This window comes from Phocoena phocoena, chromosome 20 (assembly GCF_963924675.1).
Source record: "Phocoena phocoena chromosome 20, mPhoPho1.1, whole genome shotgun sequence".
In the NCBI taxonomy this organism is placed as follows: domain Eukaryota; kingdom Metazoa; phylum Chordata; class Mammalia; order Artiodactyla; family Phocoenidae; genus Phocoena; species Phocoena phocoena.
The window spans coordinates 7,383,162-7,401,311 of record NC_089238.1 but is presented as its reverse complement, the minus strand read 5'-3'; the positions used below and the strand labels follow the sequence as shown (position 1 = coordinate 7,401,311).

The 18,150-nt window shown below is 53.5% G+C and overlaps 2 protein-coding genes across 4 annotated transcripts; one reads left to right on the top strand and one right to left on the bottom strand.

The window, feature by feature from the left end:
- The first annotated feature begins 334 nt into the window (after nucleotides 1–334).
- On the top strand, nucleotides 335–1,913 carry FTL (ferritin light chain). Its single transcript, XM_065898762.1, has 4 exons — nucleotides 335–652; nucleotides 818–964; nucleotides 1,315–1,440; nucleotides 1,607–1,913. The coding sequence occupies exons 1-4, from the start codon at nucleotides 551–553 to the stop codon at nucleotides 1,757–1,759; spliced, it is 528 nt and encodes a 175-aa protein (XP_065754834.1). The 5' UTR covers nucleotides 335–550; the 3' UTR covers nucleotides 1,760–1,913.
- A 1,367-nt stretch (nucleotides 1,914–3,280) lies between these two features.
- GYS1 (glycogen synthase 1) lies at nucleotides 3,281–18,052 on the bottom strand. 3 transcript variants are annotated; one of them, XM_065899100.1, is made up of 16 exons: nucleotides 17,747–18,052; nucleotides 16,172–16,353; nucleotides 14,023–14,214; nucleotides 12,969–13,154; nucleotides 12,581–12,725; nucleotides 11,623–11,740; nucleotides 11,209–11,329; nucleotides 10,796–10,902; nucleotides 9,508–9,567; nucleotides 9,339–9,417; nucleotides 7,276–7,389; nucleotides 6,865–6,991; nucleotides 5,802–5,897; nucleotides 5,448–5,611; nucleotides 4,906–4,986; nucleotides 3,281–4,741 (listed from the first exon to the last, which is right to left on the bottom strand). In XM_065899100.1, the coding sequence occupies exons 1-16, from the start codon at nucleotides 17,862–17,864 to the stop codon at nucleotides 4,418–4,420; spliced, it is 2,214 nt and encodes a 737-aa protein (XP_065755172.1). In that variant the 5' UTR covers nucleotides 17,865–18,052; the 3' UTR covers nucleotides 3,281–4,417. The 3 variants fall into 3 exon arrangements, with proteins under 3 accessions (XP_065755172.1, XP_065755171.1, XP_065755173.1); XM_065899099.1 differs by having other exon boundaries at nucleotides 4,216–4,741; nucleotides 12,969–13,133; nucleotides 13,999–14,214; nucleotides 17,747–17,864; XM_065899101.1 differs by lacking the exon at nucleotides 14,023–14,214 and having other exon boundaries at nucleotides 4,216–4,741; nucleotides 17,747–17,864.
- Nucleotides 18,053–18,150: the final 98 nt, after the last annotated feature.

Sequence of the window (18,150 nt, the reverse complement as noted above, 5' to 3'; positions counted from 1 at the left end):
TAATCTTTCACCTACTAGAGAGTCTCCCTCCCCACCCCCACCCCCCCAGAATCACTTGACTTCCCAGAATTAGCCCCAGAGCTGTTGCATCCCGCGAAAACCCCCACCCCCCCATTCCCCATTTCACAACAGCCGTCGCCTACAGGCGCGTGACTTCCCCACCTCCGGGGGGGGGGTCTAGGAGTCCTATATGCTCCTGATTGGTCACGCGTGGGCTCCAGGCCCCGCCTCGCACCACCGCAGATTGGTCGATTGCTCTCCCTGGCCGTCCCACTTCCGAGGGCCTGCGCGCTATAAAAGAAGCCGCCTTGGCGCCAACCGTTTTCATTGCGCTCGGCGGTTCCCCGGATCTGTCTCTTGCTTCAACAGTGTTTGGACGGAACAGACCCAGGGTCGCCCTTTCTTCCAGCCTCCGACCACCCTCCAACCTTCGGAGTCAGCCACTCATCTATCCACCCTCCAACTTTCGGAGTCAGCCACTCAGCTGTCCTCGGTCACCGGGACCAGCCAACACCATTTTTTGAGCCGAACTCCTTATTACCGATCAACCATGAGCTCCCAGATTCGTCAGAATTATTCTACCGAGGTGGAGGCCGCCGTCAACCGCCTGGTCAACATGCATCTGCGGGCCTCCTACACCTACCTCTCTCTGGTGAGGGTCCCCAGGACGCCCCCAGCCCAAGTTCCCCTCAGCTGCGCACCTCCGGCCCTCTGCGCACGCGCTGGCCTTCTTTGTCCCGTCGGATAGTCAGAGGCGGAGTCCGCATGCCTGGCCTCGCCTCCTGCTAACCATTGTTCCCGCCATCTCTTCCCGCAGGGCTTCTATTTCGACCGCGACGATGTGGCTCTGGAGGGCGTGCGCCACTTTTTCCGCGAATTGGCCGAAGAGAAGCACGAGAGCGCCAAGCGTCTCTTGAAAATGCAAAACCAACGCGGCGGCCGCGCCCTCTTCCAGGACGTGCAGGTAAATAGTGTGTGGACATTGGACTACATCTCCCAACAGTCCCTGCACTAGAGGCCCCTTGACTGTAGCGGTTTAGGCACCGCGTAGGCCTCGCGGAGATTGAGTTCAGTCTTTTGTGGGTTATTACAGCCGGAGATCGAGGCGCACCCAGTTCTCCCATGACGTGGCGGTCTAGAGCGCAGCGTGTAGTATCCTGGGACGTGTAGTTATAGGACACTGGGGAATGATAGATACAAACTCTTAGACGTTTTTTTCCTTTTAAGCCCTCTACTCTCGCAACTACTGGAAAATTAGTTTTTAGTCCTTTCCAGAGTATGTGGCTAGTACTGAGCCGTTTGTTTTCGGTATAGAAGCCATCTCAAGATGAGTGGGGTAAAACTCAGGACGCTATGGAAGCCGCCATTAAAATGGAGAAGAACCTGAACCAGGCCCTTCTGGATCTGCATGCCCTGGCTTGTGCCCGCGCAGACCCCCACGTAAGTATATCTCCAGTCATGTCTATAAGACCTTCCCTGGAATGATGCTTACATACTAAGCATTGGCCTCATTTGATTGGGCAGATTTCCTTCTGAGCCTCCTTCCCCCACCTGTCACATTGTTAAATCTGTACGTGGCAACATTTTCTCCTCTTTTATCACTCAGCTCTGCGACTTCCTGGAGAGCCACTTCCTAGATGAGGAGGTGAAACTCATCAAGAAGATGGGTGACCACCTGACCAACCTCCGCAGGCTGGCTGGTCCCCAGGCTGGGCTGGGCGAGTATCTCTTCGAAAGGCTCACCCTCAAGCACGACTAGGAGCCTCCGGAGCCCAGTGGCCTTTGAGGAGCCCCTCTGGTGTCAGGGCTTCTGCCTGAAGCCCCTCTCTGCAGCCAGTAGGCAGCTTGCTAACCACACTGGAGCCCTCTCCCAAGCCTTGGACCAAATGGAAACAATAAAGCTTTTTGCAGCAGCTAGTGGTTTTATGTGTGTATCCTGGGAAAAAAGGTGGGATCTGTTTTCACAAGGCTTCTGGCTGCACTGGGCTGGCAGGGAGAGAGGAGTTTGGCGCTCTACTTCTAAGACATAATAACACCTGTGGGGTGTTGCTGTAGTGGGTTTTCTGCTTTGCCAGGCTGTTAACTGCCCCTCCTAAGATGGTAGAGCCCAGACTCCAGGGAGAGTCTAGTAAAACCTGGGGTTGCTAGCTGGAAGCAGACAGCTGTTAAGGAGATCAGTAATGAGAAACTGGTTCACATGAGTTATGTTGCTAGGCACTTGCCAAGCTCTGAAAGTACTCTGCCTCGATTCTGGGAGGCTAAGTAGAAATGTGAGCTCCTTTATATGGGTAAGTTGAGACAAACTGTAAATTACCCATGATAACCGGGAGGCACACCCAGGTCTGACCTCCAAAGGCTGTTGGTTACAGGTGTGGAATTCAAGGCGCGTAATAGGTAGAACCTGGCCAGTGGGTCTGAGCAGCTGAGGGTACATGATGTGAAAGGTGCTGAGCTAGGGGTTCGGGGCTCAGCACAGACAGAAACGGGATGTGAAATTATCCAAATGGGAACTGAAGAAGCTCGAAGATGACTTAAGCAGCTGCTGGGTCCAAGCAATAAAACGATGTCAACTCTGACCCCCCTACCCCATCCTATTTTCGGTAGCTGAATCTAAGAGGAAATGGCTGCTATACAGCTGTTCCAACCTCCGCCTCTCCTGCCGGTAATTCCGGTGGGGGAGGGGACTCTTGGGTGTCACAAACACTGCGGCTCTAACAGATGATCACACATCCAAATTCAAACAATCAGAGCTTTCTACTCCCCAGAAAAGCGATTGATTTCAGAGATGCACGTGTAGCCTAGGGATGATTAGAACTGAAAGGAGAAAAAGATTTTTTTCCAAAAGTAGAGTCATCCAGGGGACACTAGGGCCAAAGTCCAGAGGCCAGGGTCCTAGAAACATGCTCTAAGCCAGTGCTGTCCAACAGAACTTTTTGCAGTGATGGAAGTGTTCTGTATCTGTGCTGTCCAATAGGGTAGCCATGGGCCACGTGGCCACAGTGGCTGTTGAGCCCTTGCATGTGGCTAGTGCTACTGAGGAATTTAAGAGCCTGAGCCAACTTCGCCACTTGCAAGTCGAGTCAAAAACAAGAGAGTTGCCTTCCTTTGAAATAACACTGGAATCCAGTGGCAATCCAAGTCTCTAAGACAGTAGAATGAAACAAGAGAACCGGGACCCAGCAGTGGGCACAGGGAGCAATCAAGAGGTGAAGAGGGAAGGAAGAGGAGGGTGGGGCCAGGATTGAGGCCCACCAAGCCCTCCGGTCAGACTAGACCTGAGATTCTTAAATATAGATGTATTTTTTCATCTCTGGACACACTTCAATCACACCCCTTCTGCCCTCCCCCCTCCCAATTGCAAACCAAGGGCAGCAGACACAGCACAGCACACGTGAGGGGCCCCTCCCTTTCACCAAAGCTGGGGGCAGGGCACAGCTTAGGGATGGAAGAGCCTCGAGGTAAATATGGAGGTTCTAGAAACCAGTGGGCTGAGTTCTAGACCAGAGGGAAGGGACCAGGATGCAGCAAAGTGGCGAGGTTCTAAATTTGGCAGCTGGGACCTAGAATCCAGTGGTTTCATGGTGGGTCTAGCGGTTGGGGGTTATGTGTGCAGGTACTGGGGAAGGCAGCCAGTTGTCCTCAGCAGAGGGATTCCCTGTAGGGCGCAGGAGTTTAGAGATATGGGGAAGAGTTCAGACTCAGGGAAGAAGGAGTAGGGTCTGGTCCAGAAAGGCATCTAGACCAAGACAGCTTGTTCTCCAGTAGGAATGAGAAACCAAGTGGTTCTGCCCCCACTTGCTTGGCCAAAGTGCAGAGGAAGAAGGGAGCAGGGGTGGAGGGATCCTCCAGGCAGAGCCGGACACCCCAGGGAGGGCTAAATCAGAGTAAACACGAGTGCACTGGCCTGGAGCCCGAGTTCTGGAGTTAACCTGCATTAAGTCCCTGAAAGTGCCCCAGCTCTGGACTTGATTGTCTCATTAGCAGGGACTCCACGTGGTTTCCAGTGCTTGGTGACCCCGGGCCAGGCCTGGGCATGGCAGGCTCTGTATGCTGTAAAATTAGCAAGCCGCAAGGGGCTCAAGGAGCCCCAGCATAGAAGGCAACAGAGCAAGTTTCTGAAAACCTCTGGCACCACGGCAGGATAATGGCAGATTCCTGGCCTCTGGGATGGCCTGGGGGACTCCAGGGCACAGATTATGCGTTCTGGAACCCAAGAAAGGCACGGCGTTGAGGATTCTGGACTGTTTGGGATTTCGAGAGAGGAGCTAGAGGGGCTGGAGTGTATGGCGGAGGGGGTGGGGCTGTGGACCCCACAGAGGGCTAGGGATCTGGAGTGGAGTTTAGGGACAGCGCCATTCTGCATCCACCCTCAAGATAAAGGGAGGCAGGGTTGGCAGGGGAGTGCGGGTCAGGGGACTTAGTTGCGCTCCTCGCCCAGGGAGCTGGCGGGGCTGAGGGGCTCGCTGGGGGTGCTGACTGAGCTGGAGGGCGCTGTGTCCACCGAGCCGCGCTTGCTCCCGCCGGTTGAAGACGTGCAGGAGGCGCGGCGCGGCCACTCCGGGGCGCGGATATTGCGCCGGTCCTTGGCAGCCTCCTCGTCCTCGTCGTAGCGCTCGCCATCTTCATCGGGTGGTCCGTCCCGGGGCTCCTCCTCATCCTCGCTCTGGTGCGGGCTGGAGTGTCTCGACAGTGAGGGCGATGGTGGCACTGAGGCTGGCCGCGGGTAGCGGTAGCCCTGGGTCTGCGTACGGAGGTGAGGGCACAAACCGCATAGTGAGCACAGGCCTCTACAGCCTGCCTGGGCGTCCAGCGTCCTTGAGGCCTTGCAACTCCAGGAGGGACACCCTGCTTCACCCCACCCTTCTAGCTCCTGGCCCCCCCTAGAGAGACCCCGGATCCACTTACCGCATCAGCCTCGTGGGGCTCGTAGGTGAACTGTTCTGGAAAGGCCTTGGCCAGCGCCATGTGGCGCGCAGACATGTAGTACTTGTTGGGGGGAAAGAAGAGGAGTGGGCATCAGGGGTCAGGAGCCTGACCCCGCCCCCAGCAGGTTTGGAGGTGGGGTGAACCCTGGTTACACGTTTTATGCAGATGAGCACAACCTGCGGTGGTTTCCAGTTGGCCCCTCTGCCAATCATCCATCTGTCAGGCTCCACCCCTTATGCAGATAAGCAGAGCTGTGAATGGACAGTCTCTGAGCCACACTCCTTTAACAGGGGCGGAACTCTCCAGTCAGGTACCTCTTTGGCCGCACCCTTATGCAAATAGAGAACTTCCCACCTCGGTGGTCTTCCAGTCTGAAAGTTGATTCTTTTCTTAAAGGGACAGCAAGCGTTACAAATAGGAAGAGACCATGCCCTTTGCGCCAGCTTTCGAGGCACGGGGAATCAGAGACCCAGAGCCGTAAGTGACTTATTCACAGCAGAGGACAGGGAGGGGAATTATACCCGGCCTAGGTATTTCCAGTCCAGAAGGTCGGAGAGGCGCTCCGTGCGGTTCCGCTGGATAATGCGCTGCCGCCGGCTCTGCTGGCAGAAACTGTAGAGGAAGGAGGTGAGCTGCGAGCAAGAATCATCCAGGCCTCGGAAACGCCGGTCCAGAATGTAGATGCCTGTCGGGGCCAGGAAGAGTCTCAGAAAACAGATTGGGGAAACCTTCATTGTCTCTGGGACTCTGCGGACACCAGGACGCCTCCTCCCACTGGGACTCAGGAGTCCACCCCCTCCTCTCTTAGTGACCCAAGAGACCACGCCCCTCCTTCCCAGGATCCAAGAGTCCCGGCTCTCATTCTGGGCGCTGACCGTAAGCTGAGGGGTCTGCGATGTGTTCCTCCATGAAGCAGCCGAAACCAGAAAGGTTGGTGGAGACACTGGGGATACCCATAACCGTGCACTCAGCTGCGGGAAGGCGTGAGAAAGGTCCGCTTAGCTTGCCCCTCTTTATTGCCTTAAATCCCAGTGAAAGCCCCAATGGCGCCCTCTATTGGCGCCTTTAATAAGAGCCGGGCGCTGTGCCGCGCAAGTCAGGAACCAGACAAATTAGGCTGTGCATTAAAGTATGATAGTCCCTATTCCTTAGAGGGGAAGCTACTAGGCTCAGAAAAGGGAATTCATTTGCCCCAAGGCCTCAGGGTAAGGAAGAGTCCATAATTGGGTAAGGAGGATGCAAATTTATTGAGCGCGGTATTCTGGGCCAATGTCTACCATTTTAATTTATCCTCATGACCTATAAGACACCTTTTTGTGCCAGACTGCACTGTTTTGGTTGTCATAGCTTTACAGTCTGTTTTGACAAGAGGTAAGACAAGGTCTCTCATTATTACTATCACTGTGTACAGAGCACCTACTACACCTCGCTTACTCCCTTAAATAACGCTGAGAAATGCTTCAAGGAGTTTATTATAATTTTTATATAAGTGTTTCTAAAAACCTCTGTAAGCTGCGAAAGTAGGCGCTACATATAACAAGGCTTATGGGAAAAATAGGGTTGGAGCTGGTCACACAAAACCTATGCACCATTTTAACCGTGGATGAAACTGGCAAACTTGTCAAATCACTCATCATTTAAGAAATATTACAGCAAATGTGGTATTTATTTTGCCTTAAAAACATATGAAAGTAGCTTGATTGTTAGAGAACAAGCTGTGCATTTAGCTGTTGTTGTTTTGGGGAACCAAACAGTAGCAAATCGGGAGAAATCACGTGTGAACCCTGATATCAGCCCTCTAGTTACTCACATGAGCTACTGTGTCACAAAAACACATGAACAGACTTGTTTCCATTGTTCCTGTTTTGCAAAGGAGGAGTCTGGAGCTCAGGAAGGGCCAGTCCCTTGTCCTGGGATCACGCCAGACGCTGAACTCACCTGGTGTGTAGCCCCAAGGCTCATAGTAGGAGGGGAAGACGCCCAGGTGGCAGCCGCGGACAAACTCCTCATAGTCCACAGGGAGCAGGGGGCTCGTAGAGGAGAGGAACTCCGGGTGAAAAATCACCTGGCAGTGGAAAACAAGGGCTCAGCCCGAGCACCTTATTTAGCTACTCCCTGGGGATCCCAGAGAGGATGAAAAAGTTGTCTAAAGCCACACAAGACAGAGTCAGGACAAAGACTGGAATCCAAGTCTGCCTCAGAAGCAAAGGTTCTTTCTAAACATTGCAATCCTTTGACATACCAGGGGAGATGGGGAATGCGAGGCTCAGGCTCCAGCCCCCATATCACCGCCCTCCCCAGCACCACCCCACCCCCCCATGCCCAACCCACCCTGGCCAGTGCCCTCACCTTGACCCTGTCGGCACTACTATTGAAGAGGCCAATTCGGCGGATGGTGGTCAAAATAGGATCTGAGGAGTCGTCCAGCATATTGTGGGTGCACACAGGAGGGAAAGACTGCCGCTGTAGGGGCCACAAGTGGGGTGGGGGGGTCAGGGAAGGGACAGAGGGCTTCCTACTTCCCCATGAGCCATGCTCATCCTGGGGATCTAAGGAGACAATTCCCATCAGGTTGTGGAGCAACAAACCCAAGAGATTACCAGGAGTTGTAGATTTCCTACTTGGCTATCTGTAAAGGTTTTCTTTTCCCTTTAACCACCATAAGCCGAAAAGAAACTACAATCCCAGCTGTCTTAGAGGCAGAGCCAGTGTTAACATGCCTCATAGACTAGAGGGAGTTGTAGCTATCTTGTTCTGTACTCTGGGCTTTCATCAAAGAAACCCAAAGGGACTGTAACTCCCAGCAGTTGATGGGGGCTGTGCCTTTCAGGGGCTGCTTGCCGGAAGTTATAGTTTTCTTATGAAAACCCTGGATCTCTTTCTCTCCAAGTTCCTTTTACTCTCCATCCTGTATTCTCTCCACCTCCACCCTCAAAAGAGGCCCAAAGAAACCACAATTCCCAAGAGCCACTGGAGGAAGACAGAGCTAGTGTGACAGCAGTCCCAGGGGCTGCTGGGATATATAGTTCTTTGCAGCTGTCCCATTATTCCTCTCATTAAAAGATCTATTCAGGGGCTTCCCTGGTGGCGCAGTGGTTGAGAGTCCGCCTGCCGATGCAGGGGACACGGGTTCGTGCCCCAGTCCAGGAGGATCCCACATGCCGCGGAGCGGCTGGGCCCGTGAGCCATGGCCGCTGAGCCTGCGCGTCCGGAGCCTGTGCTCCGCAACGGGAGAGGCCGCAGCAGTGAGAGGCCTGCGTACGGCAAAAAATAAATAAATAAATAAATTTAAAAAAAAAAAAAAAAAAAAAAAAAAAAAGATCTATTCATCTTCAGTTTACTGACTCCAGGAGCCCAGGAAACTACAACTCCCAGCAGCCCCATGACAGAAACATCCTCAGTGAGGCCGACTGCCTTAGGAACTACTGGAAATTATAGTTTGGCCAGAAACAATTCACACCTTGTTTGTGCAACTTGGCTGTCTTGGTTTCCATTCCCCAGGATTGGGGGAAATCACCAACCCTGACTATAGGTACCAAAAACCCTTGACTCCAGAGAATAAAAGAACTCTAATTCCCAGAAGTTTCTGGGGTAAGGGAAGAGTCAAGGTAGCAGAAAGCCCTGGGGGCTGCTGGGAGTTGTGGTTCTCATTTTGTGACTCCTAATCTTCTCTAAGGTTTCCCACCCATCTAATTAACTCCAGGTATCCAAAGAAGCTACAACTCCCAGGGGTATTTGGAGACTAAGACACAACCAGTGGGATAAGAAACAGTAGCTGCTGAAAGTTTTCAATGTTCTTCAGTGAATAACTGTTGTTTTTCGTTGTTTTTGTTGTTTTTTCTTCTTCTTTGATTGCACCATGCGGCACGTGGGATCTTAGTCCCCAAGCAGGGATCGAACCCGCACCCCCTGTATTTGAAGCACAGAGTCTTAACCCCTGGACTGCCAGGGAAGTCCCGAAATAATTTTTTTAGCTGACCTGGCTCTATCCTTAGAGGCCCAACAAAACTACCACTCCCAGCAGTCTCTGGGGGAAGAGGCGGAGGTTGCTTGCAGCAAGGCCCAGGGTTAGCTGCAAGTTGCAGCTCTCCTTTTGTGGCTATCTTGACTTTAGTTTAAGGTCCCTTGCACCTTTTGTTCATGGATCCCCAAGGACTCAAAGAAACTACAACTCCCAGAAGCCTCTGTGGCAGAATAAGCTGTGGGAAAGCAGGCTGCCCTAAAGGCTTCTGGGAATTCAAGTTCTACCAGTCAGCTCACACACACCCTTCTGACTTCAGAATTGATTCCTTGAATAAGGACTGCCAACAAAGCAGAACTCCCAGCCATCTCTGGGGTCAGAGCTAACACGGCAACCTGCCTCCAGGGCTGCTGGGAATCGCCATCTTTCGACTCAGGAGTCCAAACCATACCTGCGTGGCAAAGATGGCTCTCTTCATCATAGTGAAGTCCTCCTTGTCCAGCATCTTGTTCATGTCTGGGAGGCTCCCCCTGTAAGGTGAGCAGTGGGATGCATCTGGGAATGGGTGATGAAAGGGTTTAGAGCCCAGGAGGATGCAGGGCTGAGGGCGGGACACTCACACCAGCAAGGATTCATAAAGCTTCCTCCCAAACTTCTCCTTCACTGTGTTGGCCGTATCCCTGGAAGGAGCAGAGCGACAACATCACTTATAGACCAGCTGCCATTTATTGTTAGGCTTCTGGGGCAGCTGGGAAGTTGAGGTCTGAGCAGAGAAGCTCTGGATATTTCTGGCTGGAGGATGGAGACTCAGGGAATAGGCCCTGGAAAGCTCGGATCCCTTGTGCTTTGCATCAGCTCTGCGGCCAGGGACAGGTGGCCTTCCCTCTCTGACTTCTATGCCTCATCTGTCAGATGGGGATAAAAATAGAAGCAACCTCAAAGGTTTGCAGTGAGAATTCGATGAGGTCATGACAAAAAGTGCACAGTGCCCATCACACAGTTAGCCTTCCAAAAATGTCAGCTATTATTAGGACTTAGGCTAGTCCTGGTAGTCGTGATGCTAAGCCCCATTTTATAAAAAGGGAAAGTTACATTCTGAGAGAGGAAAATGTATGGACACAAGTAAAGCTAGCAGAGTGCCACGCTACAACTTCATTGACATTCCTCTGTTTATGGTCCTCTCGTAGCTCTAGCCTCATTTTCTACCCCATCTCCCTAGGGTACTCTGCTTCAGCCCCGCTGGCTTCCTTGCTGTTTCTCAAACATGCCTCAGGGCCTTTGCACTTGCCATTCCCTCTGCCTGAAATGCTGTTCCCCAGATACACACAGGGTTTCCTCCCTTGTTTCCTCTCTTGGTCTCTACTTGCTGGCACTTACTCAGTGTGGCCTGTCCTGACAACCCTGTCTCATATTCCAGTCCTGCTTTTTTTTGCCAGAGCACTTTCTATAGAACTTTCTAGAATGTGAACACAATAAGGGCAGGGATTTTATCTTTCTGCCTCACAGCTGTGTTCCCAGTGCCTAGAACAGCACCTGGCACGCAGTAGGAGCTCAAGAAATAGCTGATGGCTAATAGGTGTTTTTTACAGATGAGGAAACTGAGCCTTGAAGACGGGGAGTGGTTTGCCTAAAGTCACAAAGCCAGAGCAGGACAGAGGCATGAGCGGGATCTCGCCAGCTTGATACCAGAGCCCTGGTCATGCTGTCACACTTGTCCTGCCTGCGACTGCGACTTCGTACTGCCCCCGTGTTGCAGGCATCTGGAGCAAGTAACTTTGCTGGGAATCAGGTGGGGGATGGGTTGATCATGTCACAGATGACAAAACTGAGACTCCAGGAGAAACGGGGGACCCAAAGCACACAGCTGGGAGTGGGAGCGGCAGGGATGCCGGGCTGAGGGCTGCTGACCAAAGCTGCTTGCGCACGGCTTGGCCCTTAAGGGTTTCCACGTTGAAATTGTTGGTCCGAGCTGGCATGATGAAGAAGGCAACCACTGTCTGCTCGCTGCCATTCACCTGGGGCAGAGGAAAGGGAGGGTGTGTGTGTGTGTGTGCGTGTGAGTGTGTGAGGATCATATGGGAGAAGGCTGTCCCACCCTTTTCCACCCCCCAAGACCACGAGGACCCTGCCATGCCCCTCACTGTCAAGGAGAATTATAGGACAGAGCTACCATTCCCACGGGGACTCTGATCTTCTTTCTGGGTCCCTACACTCCTGTTTTACACATGGGTTTCCCTGCCCCCACCTCCCCAGGTCTCCGTTCTCCCCAGTCATGTACTGATTTTCTCATCCTCCTTGTCCCCTTGCAGCCCAGGCCTTACTCTGAGCAGATAGTTGAGCCGGGCCAAGGCCTCCAGGAAGACATCGGCCCCCTTGTTGGAGAATTCATAGCGGCCAGCGATAAAGAAGTACAAGGTCTTGTCCAAGTTGAAGTCCAGGTGCCTAAAGAAGCCACAACACAGGGTGAAGCCAAGACCCTCACCCACTAGCCCCAGCCTTGAAACTACAAACCCCAGAAGCCACAGGGGCAAAGAACATCTTAGGACAGAGGCATCATGGGAACTCCTGGGAAATGTTCTTTTCTCCTTAGATGGGGATTTCCTTAAATACTCAGCCATTGTTCTGGCGCTCAAGAACTCAAGAGGCTGAGTCCTCAGCTGTCCCCTCTGTTGGCCCCAGGAGTCTGGGTTCCCAACCACCCTCTCTCTCAAGACCTAGGTATCTGGCCTACATACCCATAAAAATGGCCCCGCACAAACTCCTGGATTCGAGCCTTGCTCTGAGCATGGAGGTTCTGGAACTCATGCATGGCAGAGAATTTCTTCACATTCAGTCCATTGGGGGTCACGATATCTGGGATTGGGGGAGAAGGTCCCACATTTCATTTCTTCATTTCTTCGTTCAGATCAATGTGGCTGAATGAATAAATGAAGGAAAGACCCCTTTCCTTTCACAATGTCTTTGTTTCAATAGCTCCCCAGTGAGCTCCTGTGGTGACCCAGCTGCCCTGCTACTCAGATACCTTCTTGCCCAATATTGCATGCTTATATTCACAAGCCTGACTACAACTCCCATCAGCCCCTGTGAATGGCTAACCAGACAGGGAACAGAGCAACATCGCGGCTTCTGGGAGTTGTAGCTCTTTTGTTTCCCCTATGCCACCCTGAGCTGGAGGAATGAGTCTATGTCCCCATCCTGCTTCTCTATCTTCAAGCCTCTTTTAGGGCCCCAACCATTTCCTATTATCATAGAAATTAAAGCATATCAGTGAAAAACTATAACCTCCATCAGCTCCTGGGGCAAAATTCCAGGAATATAAGGAGCTAGACAGCCAAAGGTATTCTGGGAGTTATAGTTCTCACCTTATAACCAATGAGAATGGATGCTATAGTTTGGGAAGAATAACTGGTTCCAACACTGCTTTTCTCAAAAACAAAATGCAAGGAACCTCCTTCCTCTTTCAGAAGACCAATATCTACATTAGCCAGTAAAAGAATTTTACCATTTCTGAAATTAAAGAAACTACACTTCCCATTAGCCTCTAGGGCATCCAGCCAGGCAGCCTCATATTCAGGTCACCAAGCTAGGGCATTCTAGGAGTTGTAGTTCTCTGCTCTTTACAGCAAAAACATTGCAACAGGCCTTGGCATAGACTACCTCGCTTACGTCTACAGACCCAGGCCTATTTCCTACCTGGTTTCCTTTTGAGTAGGTGCTGAGCCTCAATGGCAGTAATCTGGGACACGGTAGTGAAGACATGAGCGCAGTGGGCTGCCGCCCGCTCCATGCAGTAGCGGTGATAGATTTGCCTCTCACCTGCTTCCTTGTCCACGTTGAACTGGGTAGGGAGGGAGGGCAATCAGGTTAGAAGAACTGGGGAGAAGACAGGCGGTCCAGACTCCAGGGTCTTAGGGGAGATTGGGCCATGAAGCTGGACTCCTGGGCCTGAGGGTGGAGGAGGTTGGGGACTTGGATTCCTGGGTCCTGGGGGAAGAGGGAACTTGATCCCCTTGGGCTTCGCAGACAGCCTCGGGCTGTCCTGAAATATTGGCAACCCCCATCTGCCACGCTTCCAGCTCACATTCTCCAGGTTGTTGTAGAAGTCCACGGCACCGGCACACAGGTATCGCCCCAGCAGCGTGGCGTGGGTCGTGAAGATGGTAGCCACGGGCAGCCGCCGGGCACGGCATAGGCAGAGCCCGATGCCCGCCAACCACTCATGGAAGTGTGCAACCACATGTGGTTTCTCCTCGCTCTGGGCCAGGAACTGTGGGGCAATAGGGATAGGGCCACTGTGTCTCCATGTGTGTTGTGAAGATAACCAGCAATCCCCAACGTGGATGAGGAAGCAGGTGAGAGGTCAATCTATCCCCACAACCGCACAGAGTGGGTGGTGACCCATTGCAATCCCCATGGGACAAGGAGCTCTAAATCCTTAAGGCAGCCAGACTAGCTAGCTGACTTCATTCCCAGAGGCTGATGGGAGCTGTGTTTTTTTGACCAACCTTCTAAGTCCCAGAAGGGCTGAATTGGAAAGACCAAAGTTTTGGTGTCACCAAGTCCTGAACACAATTCCTGGACACCTTTTATGTCAATCAAGAGTAGACCTGTACTGGATACTGGTTGAAGGACTACAACTCCCAGAATGCCCTAGGAGCAGCCAATACATAAACTGTCCCAGGGTATGGGAAACAAGTTTCTTGAGCCTTTTAAAACCTCAGAGAGGGTCCGAATTGGGGTTCCTGGTTCTCAGATAGGCTGGGGATTCCCAAACATCCGGGGACTCATCTGAGAGCCAAGTCCCGCCCATATTAGAGAACTACAACTCCCAGAACTCCCCGGGGGGGTGAGCCCTCCCGTCAAGCCAGCCTCCCCAAGAGCTAATGCTTAGAATTCCTATATGTGGAAGACTGGAGTGAATGAAGCTGGGGTTGGGAGACTGGGTCTTTGAGGAAAGAAGAATCTTGGCCCCTGGATGTCCATATTGCCAGAGATCAGAGCTAATCCTCGGTTTAAAGGACTACAACTCCCAGAATGCTCTGGGAGACACAGGCCACCCTCTGGCCTCGGATGGCCATTGTAATTTGGGGCCTGGGGTCGAAAGGAGTGACACGGGGATTGGCATTGGGGCCTACCTCACCGAGGAACCAGGTGGTGAGGAAACCAAAAAGGACGGCGTCGTTGCCTTCTCGGTCATACCAGGGCACCCCGATGTTGCACGTGTCCCATAGCTCCCCCTTCCAGCGCTCCAGGGCCCAGGCTGAGGCCCCCACGTCGAGGAGCACTACCAGGGGGCCCCCCTCGATCAGCCAGCGCCCGAAATACACCTGCAGGGGGACACAGGGAGGCTTAGGGTTTTGGCCACCTGTCTCTGGGCACAGCAACTGCGTTTCTCCCATCCCCAGGGAGACGTCTGGGTTCATGGCCTCAGTGCTTCTACCTTCTGTTTCTGTATCTGCTGCTAATTTCTCACCTACTGCCTTATTTCTCTATTTGCCATTAGTTATTCCCACCACAATTTTTTCCCATCTCGGCTGCAGCATCTCCCTATCCCTTGCTTAGTTTCTCTAACAGTTGCCTCTCTTCTCTACTTATAAACCCACATTGCACATGTCCTGTCTGTGTGCCCCCACTGCCTTATTTCTCCACCCTGCTAATCATTTCTCCAGCTCACTGCCTTGCTTCTCTGTTCGCTGCCACATTTCTTTCACCAACCATAATGCTGCTTTCTCCCATTATCTTTCCTTTCTGCCGCTCACTCCTTGTACTGGCTCCTTCTTCTTCCACTCGCTCCCTTGTTTCTGATCCTTTCGCCATATATTTGTCACCCGCTTCCTCTTTTCTCTGCCCATAGGCCCATCTTGTACTTTGCAGCCTCATTTCTCACACTGCCCGCCCACTTTCCATGCATGGGGGCTACATTTTTCTACCCACTGCCGTGTTTCTAAGCCTCGTGGTCGCATTTCTGGCCCTGCCACGTTTCATTGATCTGTTGCTTTCCTCCTGAGACCGTGATCCAGATTTTGGGCCTGCTGCCAGATTTTGGGCCGAAAAGCCATCCTACTCCTCCCCAACCTGGCTTTTCCCGGCTTTAGGCGCCTGACCCCCTATGCTCCTCCCCCTCCCAGCTGTTGTCTGCCCTTTTGCTGGGGGGGCTATTCTTAGGCCCCCAGCACATGGACAGCAGCTGCCATGGGGGAGGGACTGGGCTGCCCTAGGGTTCCTTAGGGACACAGTTCCGTCTAACTGGACTCCAGACCCCACCCCAAATCAGAGGCTGTGAATGAATGAAGGCAGCATTGTACCTCTCCCTCCCAGACCCCAATGTCTGCACCTCAGCCCTGCTGCCTTATGGCCCTCTCCCTGGGGGACAGCCACCTCTCTGTCCTCATCCTTCAGTTCTCAGCGGGTGCCTGGGACTCTCCCCTCCTCTTTTTTATTTTTTATTTTTCCCCTCCTCCTTTTAATTCCTGGCTGCGCATCCAAAACTCTGTCCCCTGGGTTTGCCTGCCTACCTCTCCTCTCTTCCTCAATACTCCGTCTTCCTCTCTCTTTCGAGATCCTTCTCTCTAAAACATCAGGCTACCTCTTTTCTGTATCTGGACTCTGTCTATCTCCCTATTGCTCTAACCACTGGGGCCACCATCACTTTTTGGAACACTCAGCCTCTCTCCATTGCCTGCCTGTCCACCTCAGTCTGCAAGTGTGGCTGCTTTCAGTAATAATGATGATGATAATAATAACCACGACGACACCTCACAGCTCACAGACAGTACTAACTGCATGCCAGGTCCTGGGCTGAACACTTTTTATGAACTATTTCATCCTCCCAGAAAACCTATAAAGTGGATGCTATTAGCATGTTCATTCGCCAAGGTCACAAGGCAGGAAGCAGAGAAGGCGAATTTGAACTTCAGGCTCCAGAACTCCTGCTCTGGCCTCCTGCCTCACCCCCAAGCCCACCTCCGCTGGGTTTTGTCTGGCTGTCCATCTAGCTCTTTTCCTCTCTCTGGATCTGAGGATCTTGGCCTCTTGGGACCATCTTTCAGTCTGTCTCATACCTGCTGTCTGTCAATCCATTCACCAATGTCTTAGAGCTGGGGGTTCACCCACTCACTTCACGGGGTCCTGCATCTGTCTGAGTGTCTGTCAGATATCTGCCCGGGAAAGTGCTGGGCCATCCTGAGTTTCTGTCCATGCCTCCCTCTCTCCCTGGGGCTGTCCATCCCCTGCTCCTTCTCTTGCTGCTGCCCCCACCCTGCCCTCAGCCGGGCCATGTCCCACCTTGCAGCCCTTGCTGTTCATGGAGTCCAGCGTCCTCTTCAGGGCTGGGGTCGGGGGCTCGAGCAGTTCCACCTGGGTCCTCACGCCCTGCTCCGTGTACGGTCCCACCAGGTAGTAGTTGTCGCCCCACTCATCCCCTGTCACCTTCGCCTTCGTCTGCAGCACCGTGTAGATGCCACCCACTGTGGGCAGAGGTCCACAGATCTGGGGCCTGGGGTGGGGTGGGGTGGGGGGCCGCGGGAGCCCCGGACCTCTGGCTCAGAGGGAAAAGGGGCCTGGGAACCCACACTTCAGAGTCAGAGGAAGGAGGGGAGAGGGCAGTGATGGACGGTACTCCTGGGTCTATGGGAGAAGGGGGCTGGGGTCGGGACTTGAAGGGAGGAGGGTGCTGAGTCTGAGAGAAGGGGCTGGGGGCCTAGGCTTCTAGGTGTGAGGGAATTAGGGGCTGGGGCTGAGGAGGACATAAGCTGACAAGGGTTATTAGGGCCTAGCTTCTTGAGTTCCCAGCTTACAGGAGCTGGATTTAAATTCCCAGTCAGGCTCCAGGACACAGTAAGGGAGAATCCCTCTTCGTGGCCTCATTTAGGTTCTCGGAGTTGCCCAAAAGAAGCCAGAGCTGTTATTCCTCACTCCCCAGGGACTCTGCCAACCTGTCCCTCAGTTCCCTCTCCCTACATGGGGACACAGGCATGCAGGGCCCTGCCCCTCCCATGACTCCATTCCAGACCCAGGAGTCTGGGCCTCCAGCCTCCTTACCTCCTGAAGCCTGGGCCCTGGAGATCCATGTCTCCATGTTCACAGACCTCCCCTTTCTCTCCCAAGACTCAGCAAAGCAAAATCCCAGCTCCCTTTGTTCTGTGGAGCTAGACTGCCTAGCTCTTGGGATTCCAGCCCCAGCCTTCTCCAAACCCAGAACCTCAGGCCCTTTGGAGCCCAGAACCCAGAAATCCAGGTCCCCAGCCACTCCCATCCCAGGGCCCAGCCCCTGACCAGCTTAGGACTTCCCAGCCTTTCCCCATTCCTGCGCGCATGTCTCTGAGGCTACAGGCTCCTCTGCTCCTAAGAACCCAGAGCTCAGGCCCTCAGAACCCAGGCATCCAGGCCCTAACTCTCTCTCACCCTAGGATCTAAGAATTAGGGTCTCCAGCCCCTTCACATCTTTACTCTCAAATGACCAGTTCCCCAAATTCTCCCACCACGATTCACACATCGTATCTCCAAGTGGGCTCTCTCCCAAATCCGGAGTTACATCCCAAGACCCTTCCCCCTAGGGCCACAGTTCTGAAGTGCAAAACCCCTCCCCCCATCTCCTTCCCTATTGAGGACCCAGGTCTCTGGTCTTTTTTCATTTTAGCCCCCTCACCCCTAGGACCCAGGACCTGGGTTTCCAACCTCCTTTCATCTTAGGCGACTCATCCCCTCCCTCCAGGGCCCAGGAGACAAACTCCAGTCCCTCCCCAAGGACACAGGAGTCACAAGCTCCTTGCCCAGGACCCAAGAGTCATGCCATGCAGCCTCGTTACCCCCATCCCCGACTGCCCTTCTCGTCCGGGTCCCTCCGCCCGGCGTGCTCACCCTTGTTGGCCACCTCCCAGGCCACCTCAAAGAGCACTGTGTTCTCCAGGTCGAATTCATCGTCCCAATCCTCCAGTCCTGGCAGTGAGGACACGGACAAAGTGCGGTTTAGAGGCATGGCCGACGCGGTTAGAGGGCTCCGGGGGCCACAGGTGGGGGCCCCAGAGGTGTGTGAGGAATGCACTGGGCAGGGCGCTGGGCCAGGTAGCTGGTGCCCGACAGGAAGCTTGCACCACCCTCAGCTTTCTATTGCACGACCGCACTACCGCCTGGAGCGCTCGGACCGAGGCCGGAGGCGGCCGCAGCGTCACTGAGCCCAGTGGGTTTCCTGCAGTGAAACCTTGCGGCCACCAGGAGGCGGTGCCCGCCCCCCGGCCAGCGCCATTGGTCTGCGCCCGGAGGCG